The sequence below is a fragment of the Leucoraja erinacea genome, chromosome 11 (genome assembly GCF_028641065.1).
Source record: "Leucoraja erinacea ecotype New England chromosome 11, Leri_hhj_1, whole genome shotgun sequence".
NCBI lineage: Eukaryota > Metazoa > Chordata > Chondrichthyes > Rajiformes > Rajidae > Leucoraja > Leucoraja erinaceus.
In genome coordinates this window covers 35503361-35519062 of record NC_073387.1, presented here as the reverse complement: position 1 = coordinate 35519062, position 15702 = coordinate 35503361, and the positions used below count along the sequence as shown (strand labels likewise).

The following is a 15702-nucleotide window of genomic DNA, read 5'->3' as shown; positions in this document are numbered from 1 at the left end:
CCATGTTGCAGGTCCAGGTGAGGTCGTTGGAAATGTGCACCCCCAGATATTTAAAACTGGACACCATCTCCACAGCTTCTCCTCCGAAGTAGAGGGGAGAGGGGGTGTAGCCTCCTTCTCTGAAGTCCACAATCACCTCCTTTGTCATCCCTATGTTGATGTAGAGGCTGCATCAAACATCAGTATGAAGGAGGGTTTCGGCCCGAAACGTCACCTATTTCCTTCGCTCCATAGATACTGCTGCACCCGCTGAGTTTCTCCAGCATTTTTGTGTACCTTTGATGTAGAGGCTGTTTGCTTTACACCAGACTTCAAGTTCTCCCACCTCCTGTCTGTAGCCCGACTCGTCATTGTGGGAGATTAATCCCACCACGGCCGTGTCATCTGCAAATTTCACAATATTACTTTTCAGGTGTTTGGCCGAACAGTCATAAGTGAGAAGAGTGTACAGCAGTGGGCTCAGACTTATTAAGAATATAAAAAAGAGAATGGTCCACATAAATAGGTGCACTGTGTGGCACAGTGGCGCAGCTAGTAGATCCGATGCCTCACCCCGCTAGAGACCCGGATTTAATCCTGACCTTGAAAACTCTGTGTGGATATGGCAGGCTCTCCATGTGACCACAAGTGTTTCCTTCAAGTGGTCCTGTTTCCTCCCACATCGCAAAGACATGTGGGTTAGTAGGCTAATTGACTATTATAAATTCCCTTTGGTATGTAGGAGAGAGGTAATATCTGGGGGAGTTGATGAAAATGTGTGGAGTATTTTAAAAACATTGAGTTTGTACTGGATTAGTGTACATGGGCAGTTAATGGTCATTGTCAATGAGCTGAAGGGCCTGTTTCCATGCCATTTCTCTCAAGGATTCTAGAAAGAGGTTGGTGATTTTTTTTAATGGGGTGCAAGGAGGACATTCTGCTAATGCATTTGCAGTCGGAAGTGTTTCAAACATCTCATTAATGCTGAATGACTCTGGAGGGAAACTAAATACCATCACCATCCATTTATTTCCCTAATTTTGTTCCTCGTGATGGTGATAGTATTTAGTTATATATGGCACTAATGATATTGGAATCTTAAGAAAAAAACGAATTGCTGGAGGAACTCAAGTGCTCAGACAGTGCCTGTGGAAGGAAATGGACATGATATTTTGGACTGGGATCTTTTGTCAGACTGATGGAGTTGAGGGGGAGATCGCTGGTAGAAAGAGATGAGGGGCAGATGTAGGGCAACAGTTCGTAAGTGATTGATGAATTCAGTTGAGGAGGGGTTAAGCGACTGAAGAGTTGAGGTGGGAGAGAGAATAATGCAGATTTAGTTTTGTTTATTTCACTATTGTCATGTGTACCGAGGTACAGTGGGAAACTTTTCTGTTTCCAGTCAATGGAAAGACTAAACATGATTTCAATCAAGCCATCCACATGTACAGATACAGGATAAAGAGAATATATTGGATGATGGGAATGTATAGGATAAAGGGATAGTAACCAAGGCAAGAGGTGAAGAAGGCAGGGGTGCAATTTTTTTTTTGCCTGACCTCAGATTGCACTACAAACTTTGCACTATTCTTTTACTTTGCATTCATTGATGTATTTAGTGTTGTAATTATAAATTTCATGCCTAACGTTTACTCTGAGCTTCATACAAGCAAGGAATTTCATTGCACGCTGGTATATATGACAATAAACTAATCCAAAATTGAGTGTAAAAGCCATAGAGCTGGTGCAAGAAAGGTGAATGTTTACAGAGTTGAGGGATTACACTTATATGGACTTGGAAGTAACTGGCTTGGCCTTTGAAAGAGTTAATGCAGACACAAAGGGATAGATGGCCTCCTTCTGTGATGATCTGGGCTGACTTTCAACTACTCTATTAATCTACCCAATCCAGACGTTGAGTAATGAAGCAGATCTGTTCATCTTCAGTTCACATGCCGAGCACTTGAGACTCTCGCTTCATAGGCGTTGTGTAATTTGTGCATTACAAAAGTTCCTACAAACCCTGAAAGCTATTGAAACAAAAAAAAACACAAGTGTTGTAGTCAGGCAGTATATCTTCATCAGTTTAAGTTACTCCAGCACGTTGTGTCTTATTTTTTAGTGTAAATCAGCATATGTAGTTTCTTATATCAGCCATTGAAATATATTTACTTGAAGAATATCTGTAAATAACATTTTCCCACATGATATGTATATTGTATGAAAGGTTTAAGTGCAAAATTAAAAGAGTCGAGCTGCAATTTTTAAGGCTTTGATTAGATCACAATTTTGGTGTTAAGGATAAAGTTGGCTTGATATTGAAGCAGGGCAAATTAGGAATATTGCCTCCTCTGAATGAAGGCTATGTCCGGCGGGAAGTGATTGAGTACGATTGACTTATATACCTTCGAGATTAGAAACTTGTGATGTTATCTTATTGAGACATACAAGATTCCAGGGTAGAAGCCAAGAAGCATGAATTTCTTATAGCTGATGAAAAAAATACATTTTAAGGTAAAAGGCAGTAGTCATGAGCAGACCAAGTCCCTTATAGATGAATAATGATGATATTGTAAATGAAAAATTGCAGACCTGCTTAATAATTACTGTAAATATTTATATTAAGAAAATAAAGATAACATTATGAATATCCAGAGGAAACTATTAATTTAGGGGCAGTGACTTGTCAAAACTAAGGTGGGTAAATATTGGTAAAGAAAACAAGTGATGAATCCCCAGGACCAGATGGTTTCCATTGCATAGTTTTTTTTAATTGTGAATTCAGAAGTTGTTCCTTTAAAAACAAAATCAGAAATAGACACAACAAGGATTTGTAAAGATTACAGTCTTTCTGATCCATCCAATTGATTTTATATTTAAAGAGATAACTAATGTAGCACAACAATGGATATTATTTATATGGACTTCAGAACATTTGATGAGGTTTGTTAAAAAAAACACTGTGGCAAAGTTGAACTACATGTTGCTGAAGGCAGTTTAATGACCGGGAAAGGAATTTGGCTGCACAACAGAAAGTAATGATGATGGGAAACCACTTGTATTAGTAGAATGAAAGGATCTGAATTGGCACCATCCATAACCATTCAAGCGGTTTATTCGATAGAGTAAAATGCCACATCTACATGTAAGATAGCTAAAGAGGAAATTATACAATTTCTACTGAGTGACAATAATAAAAATGTACAGGTTTTAAGAGACAATTATCGGGTCATTGCTATGCCATGCACTGGTGCAGAAATATGGGCCTTTATATCAGGAGCAGTGAAATGTTAGAGCTTTATAAAATGCTTTGTAAGATACATCTGGAGCATTTCAATTGAGGGAGTTCAGCAGAGGTTTACCAGAATTATACTTGCTAGCTTGCAAGGAGAGATTAAAAGCATCTAGATAACCAGGGTCTGATTAGGAACAGTCAACATGGATTTGTGCCTGGAAGGTCATGTTTGACTAATATTCTTGAATTTTTTGAAGAGGTTACTAGGGAAATTGACGAGGGTAAAGCAGTGGATGTTGTCTATATGGACTTTAGTAAGGCCTTTGACAAGGTTCCTCATGGAAGGTTGGTTAAGAAGGTTCAACTGTGGGTATAAATGCAGGAATAGCAAGATGGATTCAACAGTGGCTGAATGGGAGAAGCCAGAGGGTAATGGTGGATGGCTGTGTATCGGGTTGGAGGCAGGTGACTAGTGGGGTGTCTCAGGGATCTGTCTTGGGTCCTTTGTTGTTTGTCATGTACATCAATGATCTGGATGAAGGTGTGGTAAATTGGATTAGTAAGTATGCAGATGATACCAAGATAGGGGGTGTTGTGGATAATGAAGAGGATTTCCAAAGTCTACAGAGTGATTTAGGCCATTTGGAAAAATGGGCTGAAAGATGGCAGATGGAATTTAATGCTGATAAATGTGAGGTGCTACACCTTGGCAGGACAAATCAAAATAGGACGTACATGGTAAATGGTAGGGAATTGAAGAATACAGTTGAACAGAGGGATCTGGGTATAACCGTGCATAGTTCCTTGAAGGTGGAATCTTATATAGATAGGGTGGTAAAGAAAGCTTTTGGTATGCCAGCCTTTATAAATCAGAGCATTGAGTATAGAAGCTGGGATGTAATGTTAAAATTGTACAAGGCATTGGTGAGACCAAATCTGGAGGATGGTGTACAATTTTGGTCGCCCAATTATAGGAAGGATGTCAACAAAATAGAGAGAGTACAGAGGAGATTTACTAGAATGTTGCCTGGGTTTCAACAACTAAGTTACAGAGATAGGTTGAATAAGTTAGGTCTTTATTCTCTGGAGCGCAGAAGGTTAAGTGGGGACTTGATAGAGGTCTTTAAAATGATGAGAGGGATAGACAGAGTTGATGTGGACAAGCTTTTCCCTTTGAGAATAGGGAAGATTCAAACAAGAGGACATGACTTCAGAATTAAGGGACAGAAGTTTAGGGGTAATATGAGGGGGAACTTCTTTACTCAGAGAGTGGTAGCGGTGTGGAATGAGCTTCCAGTGGAAGTGGTGGAGGCGGGTTCATTGGTATCATTTAAAAATAAGTTGGATAGGCATATGGATGAGAAGGGAATGGAGGGTTATGGTATGAGTGCAGGCAGGTGGGACTAAGGGGAAAAAAAATTTGTTAGGCACGGACTTGTAGGGCCGAGATGGCCTGTTTCCGTGCTGTAATTGTTATATGGTTATATGGTTATATAGTTAATAGCTTTTTATGTCCTCTAATTCCAAAGTAATGTTTTGATTTAATTGAAGATCCAGCAATATTAAAGGGAACTAGTAAATTTAATAGAGACATTATTTCTACAGTTTCAGGAAACCAGGACTGGCATTAAAATTATAGCCAGGCTTTTCAAGAGTGAAGTTGAGAAACACTTTTACCTGCAAAATATGCTGCAATATTTGTTTTCTCCTCCAAAAACACAATTAATCTGTGAAAATGGTTACTCCAAAAATATGGAGTAGAAGTAAAAAATTAAAAAGTAACAAGATGGTTACTTCTAAGGTGATGGTAAAACAATACACTGTATTTAAACAAATTAGAGGATACATCTTCTTCCTCAAGTCTTCATCTTATTTGCTAAATTTGCAAATTTAATGGCTTAACAACATTGAACATACAGTGGATGTGCACACATTAACAAACTAATTATGATAAATAATTGCAGGTATCTCTTTAATTAATCCATTGGCATTTTCTGTGTCAGTTGAATGTTGTCCGTTTCTTTTGCTAAATCTATGCCTCAGAGGAAAGAAGTGCGAGTAAAAGATTTACCAAAATGCTTTTATTCTTCATTTTGTAAAGTGGCAGTTCATATCAATCATGGCAAAGAGTTTCTTCAAAGAGTCATAAAGCCATTGGAGTAAAAAATATCCCAACTTGAATCCTCATCTTCACCAAGTTAGCTGATTGCTGGTGGAAAATTGTGAAAGATGTGGATAGGATCTGGTGGACCTTAACATTTACAACAGCCAAACAGATGATTGTAGTAACTGTTGGAACAAGGAATTATACCCAGGAAGTACAGTCTTAATCAATGGCAATGAGAAAAGATAAAATAATGTTTGCAATAAAATCAAGTGCTAATACTCAGATTTTATATATAAAAACATTGGTTTGTGTCTGCTTTCGATTTGAAGCATATCAAATCAAAGAATACATTTCTTATATATGTGTGTTAATTACTTTCATTGTAGTTTTTCACGTTGATATTCTTTGCATATTAACCCTCTTTTCCTTTCTCTCTCTTTATCTATGTTCCTCTTCAACCTTTTCTGCTTGAACTTTAAAGTGGTTGCTCAGCTGTCTCCAAACTGCTGCTATTTTTCTGTAATAGCCCTCAACCCGTATAGATCTAGAAAAATGACCGTAAGTGATGCCGGCTTTTTATCTCTTTCATTAATTGATAGTTTCATCCAGGTGTAAACAGTCTGAAATGAAATATTCACCTGTGTACGTGCAGCTTGCTCTCTCACTGAAATCTTGTATTAAAACCAATTTGACCGACAGAAATATCAGTTGAAAGGGATATTCCCCACCTAGCATTTACATTTTATTTTCAAAGTAATTTAAACAGAAAATGGGATTACTGTAATCATTGTTATATATTTAGTTTAACATATAAACAAATTAGAACTGATTATTTAATCCTAGAATTTGGGGGTGAAGTTTTATTCATTGGTGGCATGCCAGATGGATGTTAATTTTGTACTCTGTGATTTACTGTTCATTTATACCACATTCTCAAAGTAGCCGCAGTATGTCATCAACAACTCATTGTCAGTGGTGAGCCAGGAAATTCTTTTCAGCACAGCAATTAAATTCTGCAGTTTTGTTGTTAACTGACCTGCTGCGTTCTTTCAGAAGAAAAATAGCTGCTGAGTACTACCGAGCATTTCCGCCTACTAAAGATGTTTGCTTGGAGGTGCATCCACTAGAAGCACATTAGAAGGCAGCGTTCTTGGAATAGTGTAAATTCTACGTGACCTGAGGGTTAGAGAGAGAGAGAGAGAGCATGCTGCATCTGGCAGGCAAATGATGATGGAGCAAGTGATCTAAAGAAATATCTAAAGAAATCATCGAGTGTTTTATGAAAGTCACCAGTTGAACAAATTCTAGTGGGATACAAGTTTCACTCACCTCATTAATCTCTGATAGAGTTCTGATACCAAGTGCATAGAATACATTTTGTATTGCTAATTTCATGTATGCACACACTGCAGATGTTATCTTAATATTATATCCATTCAAATGGGTCTGTTATTGCATTGTCACATGGAAATGCAAGCACAGAAACAAAAGTCTCCACATGTGTCTACATGACAAATGCTTATCTAATCTCACAGAAATTGGTCCATCAGCCAAGTTTCGCTGCACACATGTTTGTCAGTTTTGGACCACTCACTTTCCAAATTGTCTCAAACACTGTTGAGTCAGGGGTACATGGCTCATGGAGTCACTAAGCTACTTTTCACATTCATGAATGGGCACTCTGAGCTGAGGAGAACATTATACCAAACTTTACCCAATGCATTTTAGTTGAGTTTATTGTCGCGTGTACTTAGGTACAGTGAAAAGCTTTTGTTGCGTGCTATCCAGTCAGCAGAAAGACGATACAGTTTATCATTGGGTCATTTACAGTGGATATATACATGATAAGGTAATAATGTTTAGTGCAAGATAGTTCAACACTGCTCTCGGGTTGTGGTAGGATGGTTGCCTGATAACAGCTGGGAAGAAACTCCATGGAACTGAAGGTGTGTGTTTTCACATTTCTGTACCCTTTGCCTGATGGTAGAGGGGAGATGAGGGACTGGCAAGTGTGCGACTCTTCCTTGATTATGCTGCTAGCCTTGCCGAGAAAATGTGAGGTATAAATCGAGTCAATAGAAGGGAGGTTGGTTTGTGTGATGGTCTAGATTGCATCCACAATTCGCTGCAATTCCTTGCAGTCTTGGATGGAGCTGTTCCCAAACAAAGCCGTGATGCATCCTAAAGAAATGCTTTCTATGGTGCATCTGTAGAAGTTGGCGAGAGTTGTAGAGGCCATGCCGAATTTCCTAAGCCTTCTAAGGATGTAGGTTAAGGAAGCCTGAGGCTGAGGAAGTTTTCACACATTTTCAAAAGTACATTACATTTTTTTTACAAATGCATCCCTTGTGTAAAATGAGGATTACCTGCATTAGTAATAGCCGAACATCCCAGCTGTGAAGATGGTACCTCTGTGCTGTGAAGATGGTACTTTCTAAGTTAGCACAGGCAATGAGGTAATTGTAAGATACAACATATAAGCAGGTCCTTCAGACCACAGAGTTTATGCTGATCAATCAACCACTTATTTACATTAATCATATAGATCCTGTTTCTTTTTGCCCCATAGTCTCAATGCCCCCCTCCCCTGATTCTACCACTCACATGCACACTGGGGGCAATTTTATAATAACTAACTAGCCAACAAATCATGTATTTTTAATACAAATGAAAACTGGAATACTCAGAGGAAATCCTTGCTGTCAAAGAGAGGACATGCAAACTCCATACAGACAGCATCCAAGTTCCAGAATCAATCTAGGTGGCACGGTGGCATAGCGATAGAGTTGCTGCCTTACAGTGCCAGAGACCTGGGTTCGATCCTGACCACAGATGCTTGTCTGTACATAATTTGTACGTTTTCCCCATGACAATGCATGGGTTTTCTCCAGGATCTCCGGTTTCCTCCCACACTCCAAAGACGTACAGGTTTGTAGGTTAATTGGCTTGATATAATTGTAAATTGTCCCTGGTGTGTGTAGGTTAGCATTAGTCCACAAGGATGGCCAGTCGGCATGGACTTGGTGGGCCGAATGGCCCGTTTCTGCACTGTATCTCTAAACTAAACTAAACTCTTGCGCTACAAGGCAGTAACTGTATTAGCTGTGTCACTGTGCCACCCAAAGTCCGATGGTAGTAAAAAGGTTGTAATTTTAGATCTTTGAGGCTGTTCAAATGAAATATGTTGAGGCCAGAGGACCTGGTGGGACAATGAATGGTAATCCTGTTTACAAGTGTAATATGAGAAATAATTTGTGTTGCACTTTATTTCAACTGTCATTAGAAAATATGCCTCTCGTAATACAGAATGTGATATATTTGTACTTTGAGGGGAAAAAACCAAGACACAATTAAAGTATTTAAAAAGGAACTGCAGATGCTGGAGAATCGAAGGTACACAAAAAAGCTGGAGAAGCTCAGCGGGTGCAGCAGCATCTATGGAGCGAAGGAAGAAGAAGGGTTTCGGCCTGAAACGTTGCCTATTTCCTTCGCTCCATAGATGCTGCTGCACCCGCTGAGTTTCTCCAGCTTTTTTGTGTACACAATTAAAGTAGGTCTGCAAAGTTAAAAAATAAGTTAAATCAAGTTAAAAACAATTTTAACAAGAGATTGCAGATATTGGAATCTTGAACAAAAGAACAAACTGCTGGAGGGCATAAAGTGCTGGAATAACTCAGCAGGTCAGGCAGCATCTCTGGAGGACATGGATAGGTGACGTTTCGAGTCGGGACCATTCTTCATGGAATGATCCCGAACATCACTTATCCATGTTCTATAAAGATGTTACTGACCCACTGAGTTATTCCAGCTCTTTGTATCCTTTTTGTGTAAACCAGCATCTGCAGCTCATTGTTTCTCCAAACTGCTGGAGGAACTCCACAGGTCAGGCAGCATCAATACACAGTTTTTACACCGTTCTATTTGCGTTTGTGTGAGTTGTTAACATTATACACACATTTGTGGGTGCACCTTATCGAAGTGACATCAGCAATTGAGCAATGCCCAGAATATATCATCAATAAGATGACGGACTGTTTTGAAACGAGAGACTGCAGAAGATTGAACTGGAGCAAAATAAAAACAAACTGCAGGAGGGGCGCCGTAGGTTGAGCAGCACTCCTGGGGAAACTCCTGGTCAAATGTCTCAATTATTTTCTCACCTCACAGGTGCTGCTCGGTCTGCTGAATTCCTCCACCAGTTTATTTTTCAATTCAACAGCATTGTTCTGAAAAACAACAGTCCCAAATCTCTCACTGCAAGCTGGCTTTTCCTATTGCTCAGAAGCAACACTAAAAGGAGGAATCACAAGTAATCTGCAAGAATAGTCCAATTACGGCTCAGGATGGGTGCAGGCTAATGGGTTACCCTGCCCACAGAAGACCGATTTATTTTTCTAACATTCCAAACTATTTTGCTGGAGGAAGTACTGGCTTACAATGGGCATTTGGCTGGAGCTGCTGTCATGGACAGACGACTCTTAGACACTACAGTCAGCCACAGTGTTTACCCTGCATGTACTAATAACTAACTCCTCACTGAAACCCTTGCAGGGTTTTACAGGGTCTTTGCTCTCATCTGGGCTTCTTGCAGGAGCAATGCCTATGCAGGCAGCCATTCCTCAAAAACCTCCAAACTGAAATTATTGACCTATAAGCCACATAAGCAAGCTCACACACATACATAGACTGCCTTTATAGTGGAATTCTTCACTTGCACTCTTAAATTCTTTGCCTCCGGATTTTTTAGTTGCTGATAAATACACTCTTCCCAGATCACTGTTCCCCAGTTGAGAAGCCAGGTCAATGAAATATTGTACTCCAGAAAAGTTCACCATTTATTTTTCCTTTGGCTCATAAGAGCAGGCAGAATAGCTTGCTGCTGTTGCAGGGTTTCCCCAAGTGTAGGCATTTATAGACTGCACTCTTGTCATGTGGTTCCTGAAAAGTATCTCATAAGCCTCACAACATTATATCTTCTAGTGTGCACTTTTCCAAATCACTCCTGCAGTTCCAGGGTCATTTAAGCCATAAAACTGTCTTACAATATTCACCAGTCAATAAGATGTTATTTGTGACTGCTATCTTACTGCAACTGCAAAATCTCCAGAAAACTATTTAGTTGAATTGAATGCAAACTTTTACAATAGCTGGTTAAACTCCCAATTCATATCTTACTTTTCAGCCAAACAATGCAACTACTGACACAAATTGTTCATTCATGATCAATGTGCATCCTTGCACAAAATGTGAATGTTATTGTTCACTATCTTCAAATTTCAAGCCTGCTGCGTCTTAAATTAATTTCAGCGTCAATACGTTCATGGCAAGCAACTCTTCCCATTCCGAGGTACTCTTCATATGAGCCATTTAAGAACACTTTGAAGTCAAGTACAATAATTGATATTTAGGAGCAGAACAAGACTGAGAGGGAAACTAGAGGTATGAAAAGGTACAAAGAACAAACAAATGAAAGGTTTGAAAAGAACAAATCAAAGCCAGCAATGATGATCAAGGAAAAATGGAGCCCACAATGGTCCATTGTTGGCTGTGGAAAAGCTTATACAAACATGAAACTAAGCAGGACAACAGTGAAACCAGCAGGTTGTAGGGTGGGGGAGGGACGGAGAGAGTGGGAATGGAAGGGTTACTTGAAATTAGACAAATTAATATTGATCTGCCCAAGCAAAATATGAGATGCTGTTCTTCTAATTTGTGTTTGGTCTGACAGTGGAGGAGGCCCGGGACAGAAAGGTCAGTGTGGGAATGGAAAGGGGAGTAAAAGTGTTTGCCAACCGAGAGATCTCAGAGGCCAAAGCGATCTTTAACTCACGGTGGGCAGCCCAGTGGCACAGCATTAGAGTTGTTGCCTTACAATGCCAGAGAGCTGGGTTCAATCTGGACTACGGATGCTGTCTGCATGGAGTTTGTACATTCTACCCGTGACTACGTGGGTTTCGCCCGAATGCTCTGGTTTCCTCCCACGCTCAAAGATGTACAGGTTTGTAGGTTAATTAGCTTCTGTAAAAATTGTAAATTGTCCCTAGTGTGTAGGATAGTGTTAGTGTACAGGGTGATCACTGGTCAGCATGGACTCGGTGGGCAGAAGGGCCTGCTTCTGTGCCATATCTCTAAACTCTAAACTAAGTCCCTCAAGAGAGTGTAAAATGTGCTCCTCCACAATCTTACTTATCTCATGGAACTGCTCTGATAAGCTAGATACTGTCCTAATTATTTAAAAATGCCTACCAAAGAGCTAGCTTCTAAATGCTTCCTTGTGGTGTTTGCCCAAGTCAGTATGATCGACTGGTCTCAACATCCATGAAGCTGAGATAGTAATTTTTCCTCCCCTCCTGCTTACCTCCTGTCCCAGTACAGTTCTTTTCTGCTAATAACCATCAACTACAGCAGGGCTCACACTGACCAGTTCACAGGGTCATCCTGCAGCGTAATCAGTAAAAAGTATGGGCTGCATGATCTCCTGTGGTAGTTCTTCTATGTACTTTGCTTTAAGAAATGGGAAATGGAGTTGAATAATCAATTATACTTCAACATGACTCGTCAAGAAAGTGGTTCCCAATTGACTAGTCAGATCTTCATTTCTAATTAAAATCTCAATTAGAACTTAAATGTCAAAATATTAAAGTTTTGTTGACACATTTTAGGTCACAGGAATAATTTCAACTTAAGCTTTCAACTTTATTGCAGAATTTTAATGATGACCATAAGTATTTCCATTTAATTAGTATTTACCGTAAAGGAGCCAGTCAGAAAGCTGTACATGCAATCTATCAGAAATCAAAAATAGCAATTAAAGGATTACAGCAGACTAATTTAATCTCCCAAAAGAGTTGGACAGCCGACTGATAGAAAATTATGCAGTAAAAATGCAATATCTAATATCTTACTAGACCAAGTGCAGACCCGTTGGGTCTGTTCCCCCAACGTGCGGTTGTGTGGGGGGGAGGCGGCACGCAGCGTTACACACACTAAATATCCCCCCTCCCCCCCCGCACTCACGCTAATTGCCCCCTTGATATTATATTAATATTATTAATTTGCTCCTTTTACCCCATAACCACCTATCTACTGCCACATAGCCCCCAACTTGCAGTCACCGTTAGAGAGGTGAGGTTACAAAGGTGGGGGAGGAGGGGAGGAGGAGAGAGGAGGGTGAGAATAGGGGGTGCTGAGAGGGGGGTGAGGTTACCCCAGGGAGGGGGAGGGGGGGGGCCACAGAGCCCCAAGTGTGCAGGAGGGGGTTTAGGAGAGGGGAGGGGCGGGGATGGGAGGGAGTGAGGGCAGGAGAGAGGAGGGGGGATGGAGACAGAGAGAGAGGCAGAGGGGAGAGAGAGAGGAGCAAGAGGGAGGAGGGGGGGGGGGAGGGGGGGAGGAGGGAGGGGGGGGGGGGGGGGGGGAAAGGGGGGAAGGAGGGGGGAGGGGGGGAGAGAGGGGGGGAGAGGGGGGTGAGGGGAGAGGGGGGAGGGAGGGTGAGAGAGGGGGGGAGGGGAGGGGGAGAGGGGAGGGGGAGGGGTGGGGAGGAGGGGAGGGAGAGGGAGGGGGGGGGAGGGGGGAGGGGAGGGGGGGAGGGGAGGGAGGGAGAGGGAGAGGGAGGGGAGGGGTAGAGGGGGAGAGGAGGCGGGGGGTTTAGGGGAGGGAGAGGGAGGGGAGGGAGAGGGGAGATGGGGGGAGAGGAGGGGGGGAGATGGGGGGGAGGGGAGAGAGAGGGGAGGGGATGGAGAGGAGGAGAGGGGAGAGGAGGGGGGGAGTGGGGGGGAGAGGGGAGGAGGGAGAGGGGGGAGAGGAGAGAGGGGGGGAGAGAAGGGGGGAGAGGGAGGGGAGGAGGGAAGAGGGGACGAGAGGGGGGGAGAGAGGGGGGGGAGGGAGGGAGAAGGTGGGGAAGAGGGGCATGGGGAGAGGGGGAGGAGGGTGAGGAGGAGGGAGGAGAGGGGGGAGAGGGGACGAGGGGAGTAAGGGGAGAGGGGGGAGAGGAGGGGAGAGGTGCAAGGGTGGGAGGGGAGGGGGGGAAGACGGGGGGGGAGGGGGAGGGAGGGGGGGGGGGGGAGGGAGAGGGGAGAGGAGAGAGAGAGGGAGGAGTGGGGGGGGGGGGGGGGAGGTGGGGGGGAGAGGGGGAGGGGGGGGGGGAGGGGGTGGGGAGGGGGAGGGAGGGGGAGAGGGAGGGGGGGGGGGGGGGGGGGGGGGGGGGGGGGGGGGGGGGGGGGGGGGGGGGGGGGGGGGGGGGGGGGGGGGGAGGAGAGGGGGGGAGGGGAGGGGGGGGGGGGGGGGGGGGGGGGGGGGGGGGGGGAGGGGGGAGGGGAGAGGGGGGAGAGGAGAGGGGGGGGGGAGAGGGAAAAGGAAGGGGGAGGGGGGAGAGGAAAGGGGGGGGGAGAACCCTAAAAAACATTTAGAACCAAAAAAAGACACATTCTGCAAGCATTGTAGAACCAAAAAAAGACACATTCTGCAAGCATTGTAGAACCAAAAGAGACACTTTTTGAAAACATTTTAGAACCAATAAACACTTTTTGCAAATGTTTTAGAACCACCAAGAACACTTACATTTGAGTAGACATGTGTTCAGTGTTATTCACAGCTCAGAGAAACGTGACCCTCTGCCTTCCTCCAGCTTGCAGACACTGATTGAGGCACACCACTTCCTGGTTTTATAGTCCCTCCCACCTGCCGCCAGCGGGGGCAGCAGAGAGAATGGGGAATTTTGTAAAATCATTAATATATCTGTCATTTTTCATCGACGGGAAAAAATCCTCGGCACACATACAGCGGAGGGGGCCTCTGAGAAAAGTGGCCAAAAATGACTGCCGTAGGTGGCGGCGTTCTCTCGGAAATCGCAGCACAGATGGCCAAAACAGGTCAAGAACAGACTTTTAGTAATATAGATTTGTAACATAGTCCAACAAATCGAGTCCAAATGGTACCAAACTTTGTTCATGTTGGGAGATTTCTCAAAATAGAGCCATCATAAATCTGCTCAGATAACTATTTCCATATCCAATTGCAAATGCTAACATTTTTAATATTTAGAAGTAGTAATAATTTACAAAGAAAACACATTAACTATGTTTATATTTGACTGCATTGTTTCTCCTCTTTTAGAGTCATAGAGCCATACATCATGGAAACTGGCCCTTAGGCCCAACTTGCCTATGCCAACCAAGATGCCCCATCACCAGTCTTATTTTTCACATTTGAAAATATGTGAAAGTATTTGGCTCATATCCCTCTAAACCTTTCCTATCCACATATCTGTCCAAATGTATTTTAAATGTAGTTATGGTGCAAACCTCAACTACCTCCTTTGGCAGCTCGTTCTGTTTACCCACCACCCTCTTTGTGAAAATGCTGCCCCTCGGGTTCCAATTAAATCTTTCCCCAATTTTGCTAAGATTGTTAAAATTACAATACAGTGAAGCAAAGGTTTGATGGAATGCAGCAAGTTGGTTTTTACAGCTCTAAAGAAACTAAATATCAACTCTCGCATAAAAACATAGATCAAGTTAATTTAAACCTGACAAACGCTATTAACATCATGGCAACATATTGTCTTTCATTGTGTTACTTTAGAGAATATAACAACCTAGATATTCTCTAAAGTGGAGCTTAGCCAGATGGCTAAGAAGGTTTTTGATGAGTGCTTCCAATGTTAGTTTTCTCCCCCACTGCCCATGATGATGTTAAATGCTGAAGATGGAGCACAGCTTTCATCATCTGAGGATCAACTCTCATTACTGCAATAATATTGCACAGGGGAAATAAAAAGTTTTTCCACATGCATGATCAGGCAATTGAGCATCGTGAGAAATGAAGAAATGAGAAAAGCAACACTAATTCAAATTTGGCAAAATATAGAGTCATAGAGTTGTACAGCAAAAATCAAGTCTGTGCCACCTGTTGTTCCAATCTACACTAATCCCATTATCTGTTAGGTCCATAGTCTTCATGCCTTTATGATTCAAGTACTTGTTTAGATACTTCTTAAATGTCGCGAAAGTCTCTGCCTGCACCGCCTTTTCATTCCAGACTGCAAGCAACCACTGTGTAAAAATAAATTGCTTCTCATATCCCCTCTAAACCTTCTACCTCTCATCTTAAGGGCAGCAGTGGTAGAGTTGTTGCCTTACAGCGCCAGAGATCTGGGCTCGATCTTGACTACGGGTACTAGTCTGTACGGAGTTTATACATTCTCCCTGTGCCCACATGGGTTTCCTCCGGGTACTCCGGTTTCTTCCCACATTCCAAAGACGCGCAGATTTATAGATTAATTGGCTGTTGTAAATTGTCCATGTTGTGTAAGATAGAACTAGTATGGACAGGGTGAACGATGGGCTGATGGGCCTGTTTCCACACTGTATCTCTAAACTAAATG

General features: G+C 42.6%; 1 protein-coding gene across 3 annotated transcripts in view; it reads left to right on the top strand.

Annotated features, from left to right (window-relative positions):
• The window catches only part of htr4 (5-hydroxytryptamine receptor 4), a 142757-nt gene that overhangs the window by 90520 nt on the left and 36535 nt on the right, over nucleotides 1–15702 (top strand). The window contains exon 7 of one of the 3 annotated variants that reach the window (XM_055643018.1): nucleotides 5803–5879. The exons of the other annotated variants lie outside the window; for them this stretch is intronic. Within the exon in view, the coding sequence (XP_055498993.1) occupies nucleotides 5803–5863 (61 nt within the window). The 3' untranslated portion in view covers nucleotides 5864–5879. The remainder of the gene's footprint in view (nucleotides 1–5802; nucleotides 5880–15702) is intronic. 3 annotated transcript variants of the gene reach the window in all.